The following is a 13,669-nucleotide window of genomic DNA, read 5'->3' on the forward strand; positions in this document are numbered from 1 at the left end:
TAAAAATGAAAAAATTTATAAATATATAATATGATAGATCAATTCGTTAAATGTCTATAGTGGCACAATTCAAAAGGTTTTGATGGTGTCTCAAGTCTTACCGTGTTATGGACTGGCAAGGGTCGTAAGACCCACGACACAATCCATGGCGTTTACTAACTTATCAAACAACTAATAGTGAAAAAAGCCGTTATATTATACCAAGAATTTCAACGGTCATCTTTTCGAAGATTCAAAATGAAAACGAAAATCCCCCCAAATTACCACTCTCTCTGCATACCTTATCATCCGGATTCTTTTACTCGATCACAAAACAAAACATTAGCCATTTTCCACTTCCTTTTCTTTAAAGAAAAGAGTTAAATCTCATTCCCAAAATGGCTAAAAACGAACAAGAGAGAAAAATCCCAGTCTTCACGGTCATAAAGAACGGCGCCATTCTCAAGAACATCTTCGTCATCAACAAACCCCCACCACCATCACCCTCTATCTTGGCCGTCGAAAATGAAGAAAACCCAGCTCAAGAAGATGATGATGATGGGGAGGAAATCTTGATGGTTGGTCGACACCCGGATTGCCACATCATGTTAACTCACCCCAGTATCAGTAGATTTCACCTCCAGATTCACTCTAAACCTTCTTCACAGAACCTGTCTGTCGTCGATTTATTGTCTGGTAATGTTTATGGATTAGTGAATTCTTTATTTAATTTTCATGGGTTTAGGGTTTGTTTTTGAGGATTCGATGGATGGCAGTGCATGGGACATGGGTTTCCGAGAAAAAGATCGAACCTTGTTTTCCGGTGGAGCTGACTGAGGGAGATACTTTAAAGATTGGTGGGTCAACTAGGGTCTATAGGCTGCATTGGATTCCTTTAAGCCAAGCATACGACATGGATAACCCGTTTGTATGGCCCTTGGTTGTGCCCGTCGCAGAAGAGAAAGAAGAGGAAAATCAAGTGGAAAAGCATCAGGTGAGAGTTTATGGCTTACTACTGAAAAAGATGAATTCCCTTCCCCTTTTTTTCGTTCAATTTAAGTTGCCTTGATTTTCTTATGCTTTGATTATGAATTGAGAGTAAACTTTACTTTTTTGTAACAAATAGAGAATGGTAGTGGAAGAAATGGGAGAAGAAACATGTTGGGTGGTTATTTTTGGATGAATAAAGGCTTATTTTGAGGGTTTTGTTAGATTGTTCTTGTTGTTTCCGGACTGTCTAGGTTGAGAAATCTGTGCCATTTGAGATTGGAAAAACTGAATCATGAGGTTCATTGATAGTGGAACCAAAAGAAGAACAAATATTTCAGGTGCAAAGATTTGACTGCATGTGTAAAATGTTAGATTGTAGCGTTTTTTGAAACGTTCTTGATAACTGCAAGTTTTTTTCTGTTTTTGGCATAGGGTTTGAATTCTTTTTCAATTAAAGAATTCGAACAAGCTGAAGAGAAAAAGTCATTGGTGATTAAAGAAAAAGAAGGAATATGTCAGGTGAGCATTTATAGTTGAAGAATTGGAAAGATAAATTTGAGTGTTCGTCCAAATTTTGTGAATTTAATTCTTTCTTTCACTTGTACTACAGGATGAGATTTCTATTTCAGTTTATGATAAACCAAGTCAATCTCTGGATTGGATTTTGGAGGGGACTGCTTCCTTGTTTCAAGATGAGAGATCAGAGTTGACTCCAGAAACACAAATCCCATTTTCTGGGACAGTAGCAATAGATTCGGCTTGTCTAGTTAGGAGCAATATGTCGGTGCCTGAAGAGCAGATAATTGATAAAGAGAATCAGATCCCATGTCATGGTTCTGTGATAGAATTTATACCAGAAACTGAGAATTCAGTGAGTTCCCTGAGATCTGGTAAAAAATTCAAGATTTTGGCTAACTTTGTTGATTCACTTTTGGATTCAAAACAACAAAAATTACCTGATAAAACTGAAAACCAAAGTCCACTGCAAGAAGGCAATGAATTGAGGAATACTGAACAGTCTGCAAATTCTTCTTTGGTTTTAGGGGGAGTTCTATCAGAGATCAATTCTGAACAGGCCAACAAAGAAAATGAGACCCTGCTGTCACTCCTTAGGCAACCATCTGAGGCAGAAATGCAAGAGAAGTCTTCGATGGACAAAAACCCGAGTTTGTTATTGGGTTTAAACTCTGGATGTTCTACTGAAGAAGGCTTCCCAGAAGCTCAATTGTTTGAAGCTGGAAACCATAGCCCAAGGGAAGAACTTGAACAGAGGGAAATGCCAAACTTTTGTTCTTCTAGTTTTGAAGAGGAGTCTGTGAACTCATCTTTGCCAGTTGGGGAAGTATTTACTGAGATTACAGAGAGCAAAAACAACCAGACTCCACAATCTCTGCTTTATCCTAAAGGATTTAAAGATCAGGAAAACTATGAAATTTCTCCACCGATATCAAATAGAACTAGCTCACATAGCATTTGGTCAAGAAGAGGTAAACCAGCTAGTGTTCTACAGATTCAAACTGGTAGAAGCAGAGGAAAGACAAAGGGTCACGATAAGGCTGATGTAGAATTGCTGAGACAAGAGGATATTGAAAATAAATCAATTTCAAAGACACTTTTTGATGGTTTTGAAGAGAAGGAAGAAGAAATCTTTACTCCAAACAAGGAGAATTTCTCCCCAAATACTCTTCTACTAAAGTCCTTGAAAAGGAAGGGTAAGCTGGAAGAAGTTAAGCCTTCCAGGTCTTACAGAAAATCCTCCTCAAAGGTTCCTATTAGCCCCAAAATCCAGCTAGCAGAAGACTTGGATTTTTCTTCAGAAAAAGAGAACCAGACGCCAAAAGTTCTCCAAGAGCAGAAATTAGCAGGACATGCCTCCAGAAATCAAGGGAACTTGAAAGAGGAGAGGGTGATAATAAAGAAAATTCAGCCAGAAGGAGACTTGATTTTTTCCTCAGACAAAGAGAACCAGACACCAAAAGTTCTCCAAGAGAAGAAATTAGCAGAACATGCTTTTAGAAATCAAGTGAACTTGGAAGATGAGAGAGTGATAATGAAGAAAAGAGCAGAAAGGATGCCATTTCAGTCCCTTGTGGCAAACTGTTCAGGTGGTTGGAGAACAAGAGCCTCACTCTCTAATGCCACAACAAGAAGTAGTCATTCTGTCAATTTTTCTCAAACAATGAAGGTCACTAATTCCTCATCATCCATTGGAGAAAGAAGGAGAAGCTGGGCCATGGTAGTGGATGCCACGACTCTTCTAGACAAGGAGTCAAGGAAATCATTACAGCTTTTACAAGGTCTCAAGACGACTCAATTGATCATTCCAAGAATGGGTAATATATCAAATTATAAATGTATCCCACATTCAATATTATTTTATGTGACATTTAATTTTATCAACTTCCTTTATCACCAAATTATTTCTTTTTCCCGAAAAATATGAATTTTTTTTAATGATACAGTCATAAGGGAACTAGATTGTTTGAAACGCCGTGGTAGTCTATTCAGAAGAACAACTGAGGTTTCTTCAGTGTTGGAATGGATTGAAGAGTGTATGGTGAAAACAAAGTGGTGGATTCACATTCAGAACTCAGTGGAGGAGGGAAGAGCAGTTGCACTAACCCCTCCTGCTTCGCCCAAGTCCTTGTTCAGTGAAGGGAGTAGTGGGAGTTTTCCTTGTGGGACTAAAAGCTGCGGGGTATTTTCTGCGGCTACAAGTTTTACCGAAATTGTTTCACCAACGGCAGAAGACCATATCCTTGATTGTGCTCTTCTCTTCAGGAAAATGAAAAATGACGGACAACTAGTCCTGCTTTGCAATGATGTCACTCTGAAGATCAAAGCCATGGCAGAGGTAACTTTTTTTTTTGAAATAATTGTCTCTGATATTGTTAGTGTTTGAATTATTTTTCAGCTCTTAATGAGCAATTACATGTCATGCATAGTCTTTTTGAAACACGGGAGGAGTTTAGATCTTATATACAAGTGGTTGCAAGATATGAAGTTCATAAATAATCTGTTTGTTTCAGGGTATTATCTGTGAAACCGCTCAAGAATTCCGTGAGAGTCTTGTGAACCCCTTCTCCAAGAGGTTCTTGTGGGCAGACAGCTCTCCTAGAGGACTTACATGGTCAGTTTTTGATGACACGGTTTTGAGAGAGAGGTACACCCGTGGCCCTTTGAAGAATGGAGGAGATGGTGCAAAAGGTTTGAAGCTCATTCTGCTCCATAACTCTCATTATGCACAGAAGAGTAGCTCAGTCAGATAGGAGAACAGTTTCAATTTGTACTTAAAATGATCATTCTTCATTAGGTTTGTTCCTCTGGACAAACGAGTACTTGAAATTGAGTTGTTTGAACTTTATAATTACATATGAATGTATTGCCCCTCTACTTTTTTTCTTCGTTCCTCTGGACATCTGTTGCCACTCTAAATTTTTTCTGCTTTTTTTTTCTCCTTGTGATTGAGGATAATTAGTGGAAGTCGTTGATAACATTAAGCAAAGCGAAAAATAATAAAAATTCTAAACCAAGTAGATCCTTGTAGAATCAAAACTACAAGGCTCGATCAAATGGAGACGAAGATAATGATGATGAGCCATGGTCATTTGACATTTTCCAAAAGAATGGAGGTTTAGCCAAGTTCAAAAACAGGGAATGTTATTGCGGAAAAACGGCCGTTGTTATGATTTCCGATGAAGAGGAATTAAACGTGGGAGTCTGCAGTTGCTGCTGCAGCAGCAAAGCCTTGTGACAAAAATATTTTAAAGGGTCATGAAGCCGGTACGTGGTGTGGATGACTATACTTTGTGATGCCTTTGCAGCGACTACTATTTCCTTAAATGACAAGTTACTATTAGAATAAAAATATATATCTTATACTTTCCGACAAAAGTCAAAAATAATTTTGTATATTCATAAAATATATAAATATTATAAAGTTAATAATAAATAAATTATCCCTGGCTAACTTTGAGAATTAATCATTTAAACTCTTATTTTAATTAAAACATAAAACCTTATCACAATATTAATCTATTCTAATTTATAATCATATTGTTTATAATTAAAATTAAGGTTAAAATTATATCGATACGATTTCAATCGGGCAATTCTAACCGAATCTGAGACAAATCAGTAATTTACCGTAAAACCAAACACTCTTTATTAATGAAAAATGAATAAGGGGTGCATAAATACAAATTTCAAAGTTAAGGGTGGAAAATTTGTTTCATTTCGGCCGATTAAAACCTACTAATTTTGAAGCAAGCTCAGCTTGTTGGCGTGCGCAAGTCCACCGAGGAAAACCAAAGGTGCCGCCGCCTCTCACTTTGTTCATTGCTCCCGACTGCTCCCGCCTTCTTGCCGCTGCTGTTCGCCCACCTTTTTCCCGCCTTGTCGGTAGGCTGTGGCTATACTCCATTTTCGTCGGTAAAAGATTCTTTAATTATTTAATGTGGAAAGAAAATTAGCTATTGTAGGGACGAATTTATGCTTGTCTTTGTAGCATGTTATACGTTTTATTAATATATTTCGATCATTTTAGTGTGACAATTTTTTTTTTCTGTTAATCAGTTTACTTTCTGAGGTATGTTTAATGCTAGTTCAATATCAATTAGAAACAAAAATTGTCAAATATAAAGTATTCAGTACTTTCTGTCAAGACGAAATTTTGTTCTATATTATTTGGATGCATAATGTTATTTATCAATCTCACTTTTGCTTTAGAAATCTAGTTTTTATTTATTTTGATTGTGGCTCGGTATTTTAGGCGTTTCCTCTGGGAAATGAGTAATTTTATTTTATCATCAAATTTGTAAATATAAAGCAAGCCCCTCCCAAGTGTGAGTGGGATTTGATTCCAGAGCTCATTTACAACCTTAAGAGATGTTTACATCTTTCTAGGTTTGCAGGATTATCCTGCTTAGTTCTGGCTGTATCCATATTCATAGCTTCATTCTCTTAATTAAGGTATGCCCACCTGTACTCTCCCTATTTGGAGATTGGGCGAGTTGCACTTTCCTTATGTGTCAAAACCTAATGTTGTTCTAGTAAAACATATTCACAGACTAAAATGAATTTAATACAATGCAGATGTTCATGGGTGTAATTGATACCTCATCTCTTTGTTCACTAAAGTGCAACACCAATTTTTACCAATTTGTGGTACCAAACAGACCCTTTGTATCGTTTGAGGGAAACAGGAGAAGGGTCATCACCATCGCCTCCACTATGCCTTTAGACCAACAGGTGAAACAGGGTCAACAGAGTCTGACTGGTGACTCATTTATTCGACGACATTTGAGGAAATTATCACCTTATGAGCCAATTTTGCCTTTTGAGGTATTAAGAACAATCCGTTCAAACTTTTGTTGAATAGTCTTGTTTGTTTTGTTGGGTTTTGGTCTTTTGTACTGATTCAAATAGATTTGATTTCCTGCCACTTGTCCATATAAAGTTGGCAAATGCTCAATTACTACCTGCTTGAGTATACTCAATTTTGTTATGGTGAATTCACTTTCATGTAAATTGTGTATCTCCTGTTTTTTAAAATTTAAAAAAAAAAAAACATTTTTCAATAGGTTTTGTCAACCCAACTTGGAAGAAAACCTGAGGATATTGTCAAAATAGATGCAAATGAAAACCCCTATGGTCCACCTCCAGAGGCAAGTAATATGCAACATCATACTCCCTTGCTTATATTCTAGTCTATAGTGATTACTAGTGTCAGTTTTATATCTGAATACTCCTTTATCTCCTAAGTACAATTTTCAGATTGTTTGTAGGTTCATCAAGCATTGGGACAATTGAAATTCCCATATATCTATCCTGATCCTGAAAGCCGTCGACTGCGTGATGCCCTTTCTAAAGATTCAGGACTTGAATCCAATCATATTCTTGTTGGCTGTGGTGCAGATGAACTCATTGATTTGATTATGCGGTCTGTTAATGAAATTTGTGTTTCTTTAGTTAATGCTTGTATGTTAAGAACCTGCAATATCAATTCCAACACTACAATATTCACACATAACAAACAAGCAAACTCTTGTGAAAAAAAAGTTGAGATCAATATTATTAATCAGAAAACCCAGTCACTACAACGACAACCTCAAGGTGATTTGCCAGAAACCAACATATAAACAAACAGATCCAAGAAGAAATGAAAATCTGGCAAAACAGAGGTGTCTGCCCCTCCCCAGTCTTAGCCCTTAATTCTACTAAATCTGTCCTTAATTCCTTTTCCGTCCATACCATTTTCTTGTTTTCTTACCCCGATCATTCCTTTAGCCACTTCTGGTCTGCCATGCGTCCACTGCAATAACTAATTCGCTCACCTCACCTGGACAGGTTTCCCCAGATCTTATCCTTATGCTTGTGAGAGTAGACTTGTTTAACGGGAGGCCTAACATTGTGAAACAATGCATTCATGTCTATGTAACTTCAATAAATGTAAAGTTTCTAAGAGTATATTGTTCCTCTTGTTTATCTGTATCTACAGATGCGTGCTAGATCCTGATGACAAGATTTTGGACTGTCCTCCAACCTTTACAATGTATGAATTTGATGCTGCTGTTAATGGTGCACATGTTATCAAAGGTAAAGATAAATTTTCTGGTACCTTTTAATTTCTGCAGCATAGCTTTTAAAGTTCTTAATTATATTTAATCATTCATTTACATCGGTTATTCTATTTATCTTAACTCCATCAAAGCCTCAGGTTTAAGGATTGATATTAGAAAGGGCCGAGTTCAAGAAAATAGTATTTTAAAATGTCTCAGGTTTCTTTGTCGAATATTAAGGGGCTTTTTTCTTTTTTATATGATCAATTTTAGAATTCCAGGTGTTCAATTTATATTTTTGAAGTTTTTGTGTTGGCAAATTGTTCACTCTCTAGATTTACTCCTATGTAGATCATATTCATATATAATTTAATACTCTGCTAAATGATTACGATAGTAGTAGTGTGGTGTGGTTGATGTGGATTTTGAAGTATGAAAGAAAAGAAGAAGAGATAGAGAAGAAAATGAAGAAGCAATAAGAAAACAGTTAGAAACTCACAGATTCTTGTGGGAATTCAACACATAAAATGCAATTCTCATAATTAAGCAATTCTTAATAATGCTTAGAATACAAAGATGTACAAATTAACTTTCTACCTCCACTTTCTTAAATCACACTTGGATTTTCAAAACTATTAAGGATTATAAACCTTTATCTTCTAAAAAATTACCCTAAAACACTTGAAGACAATACTTACTATCTAATAACTAAAAAATCATTCAACTGTAAGGTCTAATTGACTTTTTAACCACTGCCAGATCCTGCAAAATGAAATTTAAAATGAATACCCGCTGTAGATTAAAACTTGGAAAAACTTCCAAGTAAGACATAAACCTTTTCCAGGATAAAGAGGTCGTCCTTGTTATCATTGCCTTGGAACATGATTCATGTGTTTAACTTTTAATATGTAACTTTATATAATGTAACCTTTTGCAGTTCCAAGGAAGTCAGATTTCAGTTTGAATGTAGAACTCATTGCTGATACTGTTGAGCAGGAGAAACCCAAATGCATATTTTTAACTTCCCCGAATAATCCAGATGGAAGGTTATTCTCAATTTTCTCTGCTCACGGGCTGTGTTTGTGTGCTTATTGCTTCTGCACATATCAAAATAGCATGTTGAAATTCAAAAATAAAACTAAGTTTGGTGTTAAAACAGGACTTTTCACTGCTGAGTCAACATTGAGTTAAAAGCATTATTGTTTTTGGATGAATTATTTGTTTGACTTTTGGCAAGCATAAGAATTGTGAATGTGGCTTCCTTAAAAAATGGTTAAGATGGGTTTTATCTTTGTATTCAGCAAAAATTTTCAAAACAACCATTTTATTTTCAAGGTGTTCACAAAATTATACTTTACTGTTCTTGCTCATTTTTTTTAGTTAACATTACATCTTTGTTGTAATACTGATGTGCTTATTCTGATGGGGGAGTTCCTCAACTGTGATTTAAATTCAGAATGTGGAATGTGTTTACAGTTCTTTTCTAATGTCTTCTAGTGCTTTCTTGACAGTTTTTTTTTTGGTCATGTTAATTATGGTTTCTCAGTCTCATCAATGATGAAGATCTTCTCAAGATCCTTGAGATGCCCATATTAGTGGTATTGGATGAAGCATACATTGAGTTTTCAGGTCTTGAATCCAAGATGCAGTGGGTGAAGAAGCATGATAACTTAATTGTCCTTCGTACATTCAGCAAAAGAGCTGGTATGGTCTTTCTGTCTTTGCTTATTCTGTTTAGTTTCTTAAGAATCAAGCTTAATATGCAGAGTTGTGAAGGTTGCAGATTTTGACTATTTCAGTTGTATCAAAAAAACACATTGCTCTGCTTTTCTTCTCCTATAAGCATTCATATATAATAATGTTGCCTGGAGGAATTCTTCTATGTCTCAGTGTCATGCTAAATAATGGAGCAAGGATCTCTAGATGGTCATTGATGAAAACATGTCTGATCCATTGTTTTATTTTTTTTACTACGCTGTTTGTTAGCTGCCTGTGTGAGATAAATCAATTTGTTTTTCGTATATATATTACTCGTCTTACGAACTTTGGATTGGAAGACATTTTCTATGTTAATTGTAGTTTGCCAACAGTCAACATAGAATTGTAAAATAATTAGCTTGTTCTAATTGTCTGATAATTTATGTATTATTAGGACACAGAGGTAACTAGAATTTGATTGGTATAGAAAAAGGTTCTAATAATGTCCTTGAGATTTTAAAATTCAGTCTTTGTATTTGGTAGTCTCTTTCATGGTGGGATAGCAGCTTTTGTTGCGCTATGTCAAGGATATGATGATGAGATATATCTGTCCAATGAATATTTATATCGACAAATGAGTGTTATATTGGATTACATTATTTAGGTATATGATAGGTACCTGAGTAAGTTCCAGCAGCAACTCCCCTTGAAAGCTGGTGAACCCCAATATGTGAGATGAAATTCCAGATCAACGCACACTATTTCCCTGCAATAAGAACCTGCTCTTATATGGGATATTCTGTGACAGGCTTGATTATTCCGTTCACCTCAACTCATTTCAACATTCCAAGTCAGATACATAAGTAAATACAAGCACACATCAACAAAGGGCTTCATTCCATTATCATAATTCCAAAAGTTAAATGTGTATACATTTTGATCACTGAATCACTGAATATAGAGGCTTCAAAAGATTACAGTTGCACAGTAATTGTTTTTCAGAAGAATTTCAGATACACTGTTATCTAACAAAATAACCTACAAAAGACTCCTAGGCACTTCGAGAGGCCCCTTCTCCCTCCTAACCTGTGCTGTCCTTCTTTCTTACTTTTTTCTTTCTGTCCCTTCAGTCTGTCTTTTCTCCCTTTTTGTTGCTCCCAGCTACCAACTCTCTCACAAAGGTGTCCTGCTCCTTCACTGTGATTGGCTGCACTGATTCCTGTAAACTTGCTTCTTGCTTGAGTTCCACATTATCAATTGTACTTATTTCCTTAGCTTTCTCTTTGCTGTTTATTTGGGCCTTCTTTTTACGTGGAATGTAAACCCGAGACCTAACAGTATATGTGTAATGATTTATGATATAAACCTTGGGATAACCAAATTTCAAAAGCTAGTTATTGAGATTAGAGAGCCTAAAGTCATATAAACCTTATATTAAATGTCCATTCTATCTGATTTAAGATTTAAGTTTTATATTTTGCACTTGAAATCCTAACATATTACCACACTCTATGGCCTTGTCACTCACGTGAGTTGACTATGCGCTAGCTCTCTGTTAGCCCTGGACAAACATTGAAATGTTGACATCACCATTCACATCGCACAATTGCAGTTGAGAGATGTGATGGTGACTCTAATACCAAATGATATGAACTTTGAGAAAACCACATTTCAAAAGCTAACTATTGAGATTGAAGAATCCAAAGTCATATAAACCTCACACCAGAAGCTTATACTTTCTTATGTGAGATTCAAATCCTATACCTTGCAATTAGGATCCTAACAATTTAACTTATGTTGCTGAAATCATATTGAAATGTAATTGGCTGCAGGTTTAGCTGGACTTCGTGTAGGATATGGAGCATTTCCTCTGAGCATAATTGAGTATCTCTGGCGAGCAAAGCAACCTTATAATGTTTCTGTTGCTGCTGAAGTTGCTGCATGCGCAGCTTTGCAGAACCCTACTTATCTGGAGGTTTTTACCTTTCTGTTTTAGCCTATATTTTGTGCTCATACAATATTCTGATCCAAATATAAAACCCCGTTTAGCATAACTCCTAATACCAATTGATCATATATATCAGAATGTGAAAGAGATGCTGATACAAGAAAGGGAGAGGCTCTTTAAACTTCTGAAGGAAATACCATTTCTCAGTCCTTTTCCAAGCTATTCAAATTTTATTCTTTGTGGGGTTACTTCTGGAAAGGATGCTAAGAAACTAAAGGTATATATTCTTTTCCTCAAATCCCTGCTTTTACATAGTAAACTAGTTTCGCTTCTGCATCTAATAATCTGCCAGGTATAACAACTTTTTTTTTTTTTAAATTTTCAGTTTTGTTGTTGTTGTGGTTTATGCATATGTCTGTATCGGTAAACCTTGTCTTGTTGTTTACATAATGTCTCTTTGATATTTTCATGCTCCCCCATCATGCAAAGATGTTAAAATGAATTTAAGGTAGTTTTAAAGTGCCTAACTAGGGCTTACTGCTGCCCTTTGTCTTGTGAATGCTAGAAGTTCTTTAAATTTTAATGCCATGAATTGTGTAGTTGCTTAAATTTCCTTATCTTTCATTTAGCTTACTTGAAGTTATCAGCATAGATGCATCTTTATGTATCTAATCTAATTTTTAATACTTATGGGACCATGTGATGCTGCTACATCATTGAGACATGCAAATTTTATTTGACATGTAAGCAGATTGGATTTTTTATAAATAACCTGTGTGCAGTGAGTTTAAGGCTGTATTTTTTGCCAGATCCTATAAATATTTTAATGATCAAATGTTTCATATCTATGTCAAATTAAACAGTTCTGATTGTATTACTAGAGCCTACTGCTATCTTAATTGCTAATTAGATAGTGGAGAAATATAAGAAGTTAGGGAGGCTTGATGTTTAAGATTTACTCAGAGAAGGCCTGAGACCTTGTGGTTTGGAGTTACTGTATGGTGTGTTGGCTGCTTGAGATCCAAAGATGAAAGTTAAAGAGGCAAATTTGTAGCGTTAAGAAGTTTAAGACAAGGATATTCAGCTTGATCCTTTCTCTTCACTTCGGTGATGAATATTCAAACTTGATAAGTGGATAGAACCAAGAAGTTCATTATTAGAAGGAAAATGGTTTTGGTATGTTCTCATCAATTTCCAACGATATGATCTTCCTTGTTTGGGGATAAAGCTGAGTTTCTTAATATTATGTCAGAGGGGTTCTAGTAGGTGCCATCCTTTGGCACTAAATAATTCAATCTGTGAAGCTGGAAATTGAAAGTGGTGGAACAATTTTGTTAGACTAAGACAAATGGATGGGGGAAGTTGCATTCTTCGAGGTTCTCTAATTTTCGACTCTCCTCGTTGGGGTAGGGACTTTAAGTTCCTCCAAAACATGTAATTAAGAAACCAGATTAGTTTTGTATGTTGTAGAATAGTTTCAGTAATTATTCAATTATCGTTCATAAATAGATAGAAATGGTTTGGTCTTAGTTTTCAAGCTTGTAAATCTGGTGATCTCAGTTATTTAGCCAGGTTGAATTTAAGTGCGCCATAATCTTTACTTATTTATGTTGCATAATGAGAGAAGGTCCCAGAACGCTCCTCTTCAGAGGTACAAGACTATTGTCTGAACTCTAGATATGTGGAATCCTCTATAAACTACACATTACTCACAAGCCCAAGTATATTTGCATCCCATCCGGTTCAAATCCTAGGTATCTTGTTTGTAGTTCATTCTAAAATATCATTTATCATTATGCTGCCATTTGGGTTTACAATATAATCTTTTTATTTCTACTGAAAATGATAATAGGCAGGTTTTGCTCTCTTCTACTAGGCTAACATTTAAAATCTTGTAACACAGGAGGATCTTGCAAAAATGGGCATCATGATCCGTCATTACAACAAAAAGGAATTGAATGGTTATGTGCGTGTGTCTGTTGGGAAGCCTGAACACACAGATGCTTTGATGAGGGGCCTCAAAAGCCTTTATTGATTCTTAATGATAAAGCCAGGACAGAGAGTTGAGAAGAATCATAGTTCATGTTCCGTGCGTAGTAGCTGCATGAAGTTATCTCTGATTATTTATTGATAGAAAGATTTTGTCCACTGCACTGCAGGGAGAACCACAGTATTCACTGGCAATGTTGCTGGTCTGGCTCAGCGACTCGCTTTTTTTACATTTTTTATTAAAGTAAAATGCTGACTGAATTATTTGGTATAGATTCTTAAACTGAGGTTCTGTGCTACTTTATAATAGATTCTGCCTTAATATTACTGTAGCAATTTCCTTTTTTTTAATTTGGTAATTTAAGTTGCAGTGTTAGCCTGGAATATAGGCTGATTCTTAAGTTTAAGGATAAAATTATGTGTATATATTTTTGATATGCGATTTGGATATATATATGATATGTTATTATATAATAAAATAATTTAAATTCATTATAAAATAATA

The 13,669-nt window shown here is 35.5% G+C and overlaps 2 protein-coding genes across 8 annotated transcripts; both read left to right on the forward strand.

Annotated features, from left to right (window-relative positions):
- Nucleotides 1–154: 154 nt before the first annotated feature.
- On the forward strand, nt 155–4,373 carry LOC123225022 (FHA domain-containing protein PS1-like). 4 transcript variants are annotated; one of them, XM_044648865.1, is made up of 7 exons: nt 155–675; nt 756–973; nt 1,402–1,488; nt 1,580–1,859; nt 2,013–3,323; nt 3,432–3,823; nt 3,999–4,373. In XM_044648865.1, exons 1-7 carry the CDS (start codon nt 378–380, stop codon nt 4,236–4,238), a joined length of 2,826 nt encoding a protein of 941 aa, XP_044504800.1. In that variant the 5' UTR covers nt 155–377; the 3' UTR covers nt 4,239–4,373. The 4 variants fall into 4 exon arrangements, with proteins under 4 accessions (XP_044504800.1, XP_044504797.1, XP_044504799.1 ...); XM_044648862.1 differs by having other exon boundaries at nt 1,580–3,323; XM_044648864.1 differs by having other exon boundaries at nt 1,580–3,266.
- A 786-nt stretch (nt 4,374–5,159) lies between these two features.
- On the forward strand, nt 5,160–13,515 carry LOC123224678 (histidinol-phosphate aminotransferase, chloroplastic-like). 4 transcript variants are annotated; one of them, XM_044648352.1, is made up of 11 exons: nt 5,160–5,370; nt 5,875–5,940; nt 6,064–6,312; nt 6,552–6,635; nt 6,756–6,910; nt 7,469–7,566; nt 8,467–8,575; nt 9,076–9,233; nt 11,060–11,202; nt 11,312–11,452; nt 13,079–13,515. In XM_044648352.1, exons 3-11 carry the CDS (start codon nt 6,064–6,066, stop codon nt 13,208–13,210), a joined length of 1,269 nt encoding a protein of 422 aa, XP_044504287.1. In that variant the 5' UTR covers nt 5,160–5,370; nt 5,875–5,940; the 3' UTR covers nt 13,211–13,515. The 4 variants fall into 4 exon arrangements, with proteins under 4 accessions (XP_044504287.1, XP_044504284.1, XP_044504283.1 ...); XM_044648349.1 differs by having other exon boundaries at nt 5,161–5,400; XM_044648348.1 differs by lacking the exon at nt 5,875–5,940 and having other exon boundaries at nt 5,161–5,370.
- Nucleotides 13,516–13,669: the final 154 nt, after the last annotated feature.

Source organism: Mangifera indica, chromosome 9 (genome assembly GCF_011075055.1).
Source record: "Mangifera indica cultivar Alphonso chromosome 9, CATAS_Mindica_2.1, whole genome shotgun sequence".
NCBI classification, from domain to species: domain Eukaryota; kingdom Viridiplantae; phylum Streptophyta; class Magnoliopsida; order Sapindales; family Anacardiaceae; genus Mangifera; species Mangifera indica.

Bases quoted from the DNA above. Each gene is read 5' to 3' on its own strand.
- LOC123224678 (XM_044648352.1), top strand. From the start codon at position 6,064: ATGTTCATGGGTGTAATTGATACCTCATCTCTTTGTTCACTAAAGTGC. The intron at 8,576-9,075 runs GTTATTCTCAAT...ATGGTTTCTCAG, and splicing joins CCGAATAATCCAGATGGAAG to TCTCATCAATGATGAAGATC. The intron at 11,203-11,311 runs GTTTTTACCTTT...CATATATATCAG, and splicing joins AGAACCCTACTTATCTGGAG to AATGTGAAAGAGATGCTGAT.
- LOC123225022 (XM_044648862.1), top strand. From the start codon at position 378: ATGGCTAAAAACGAACAAGAGAGAAAAATCCCAGTCTTCACGGTCATA. The intron at 974-1,401 runs GTGAGAGTTTAT...TTTTTGGCATAG, and splicing joins ATCAAGTGGAAAAGCATCAG to GGTTTGAATTCTTTTTCAAT. The intron at 3,824-3,998 runs GTAACTTTTTTT...TGTTTGTTTCAG, and splicing joins AGATCAAAGCCATGGCAGAG to GGTATTATCTGTGAAACCGC.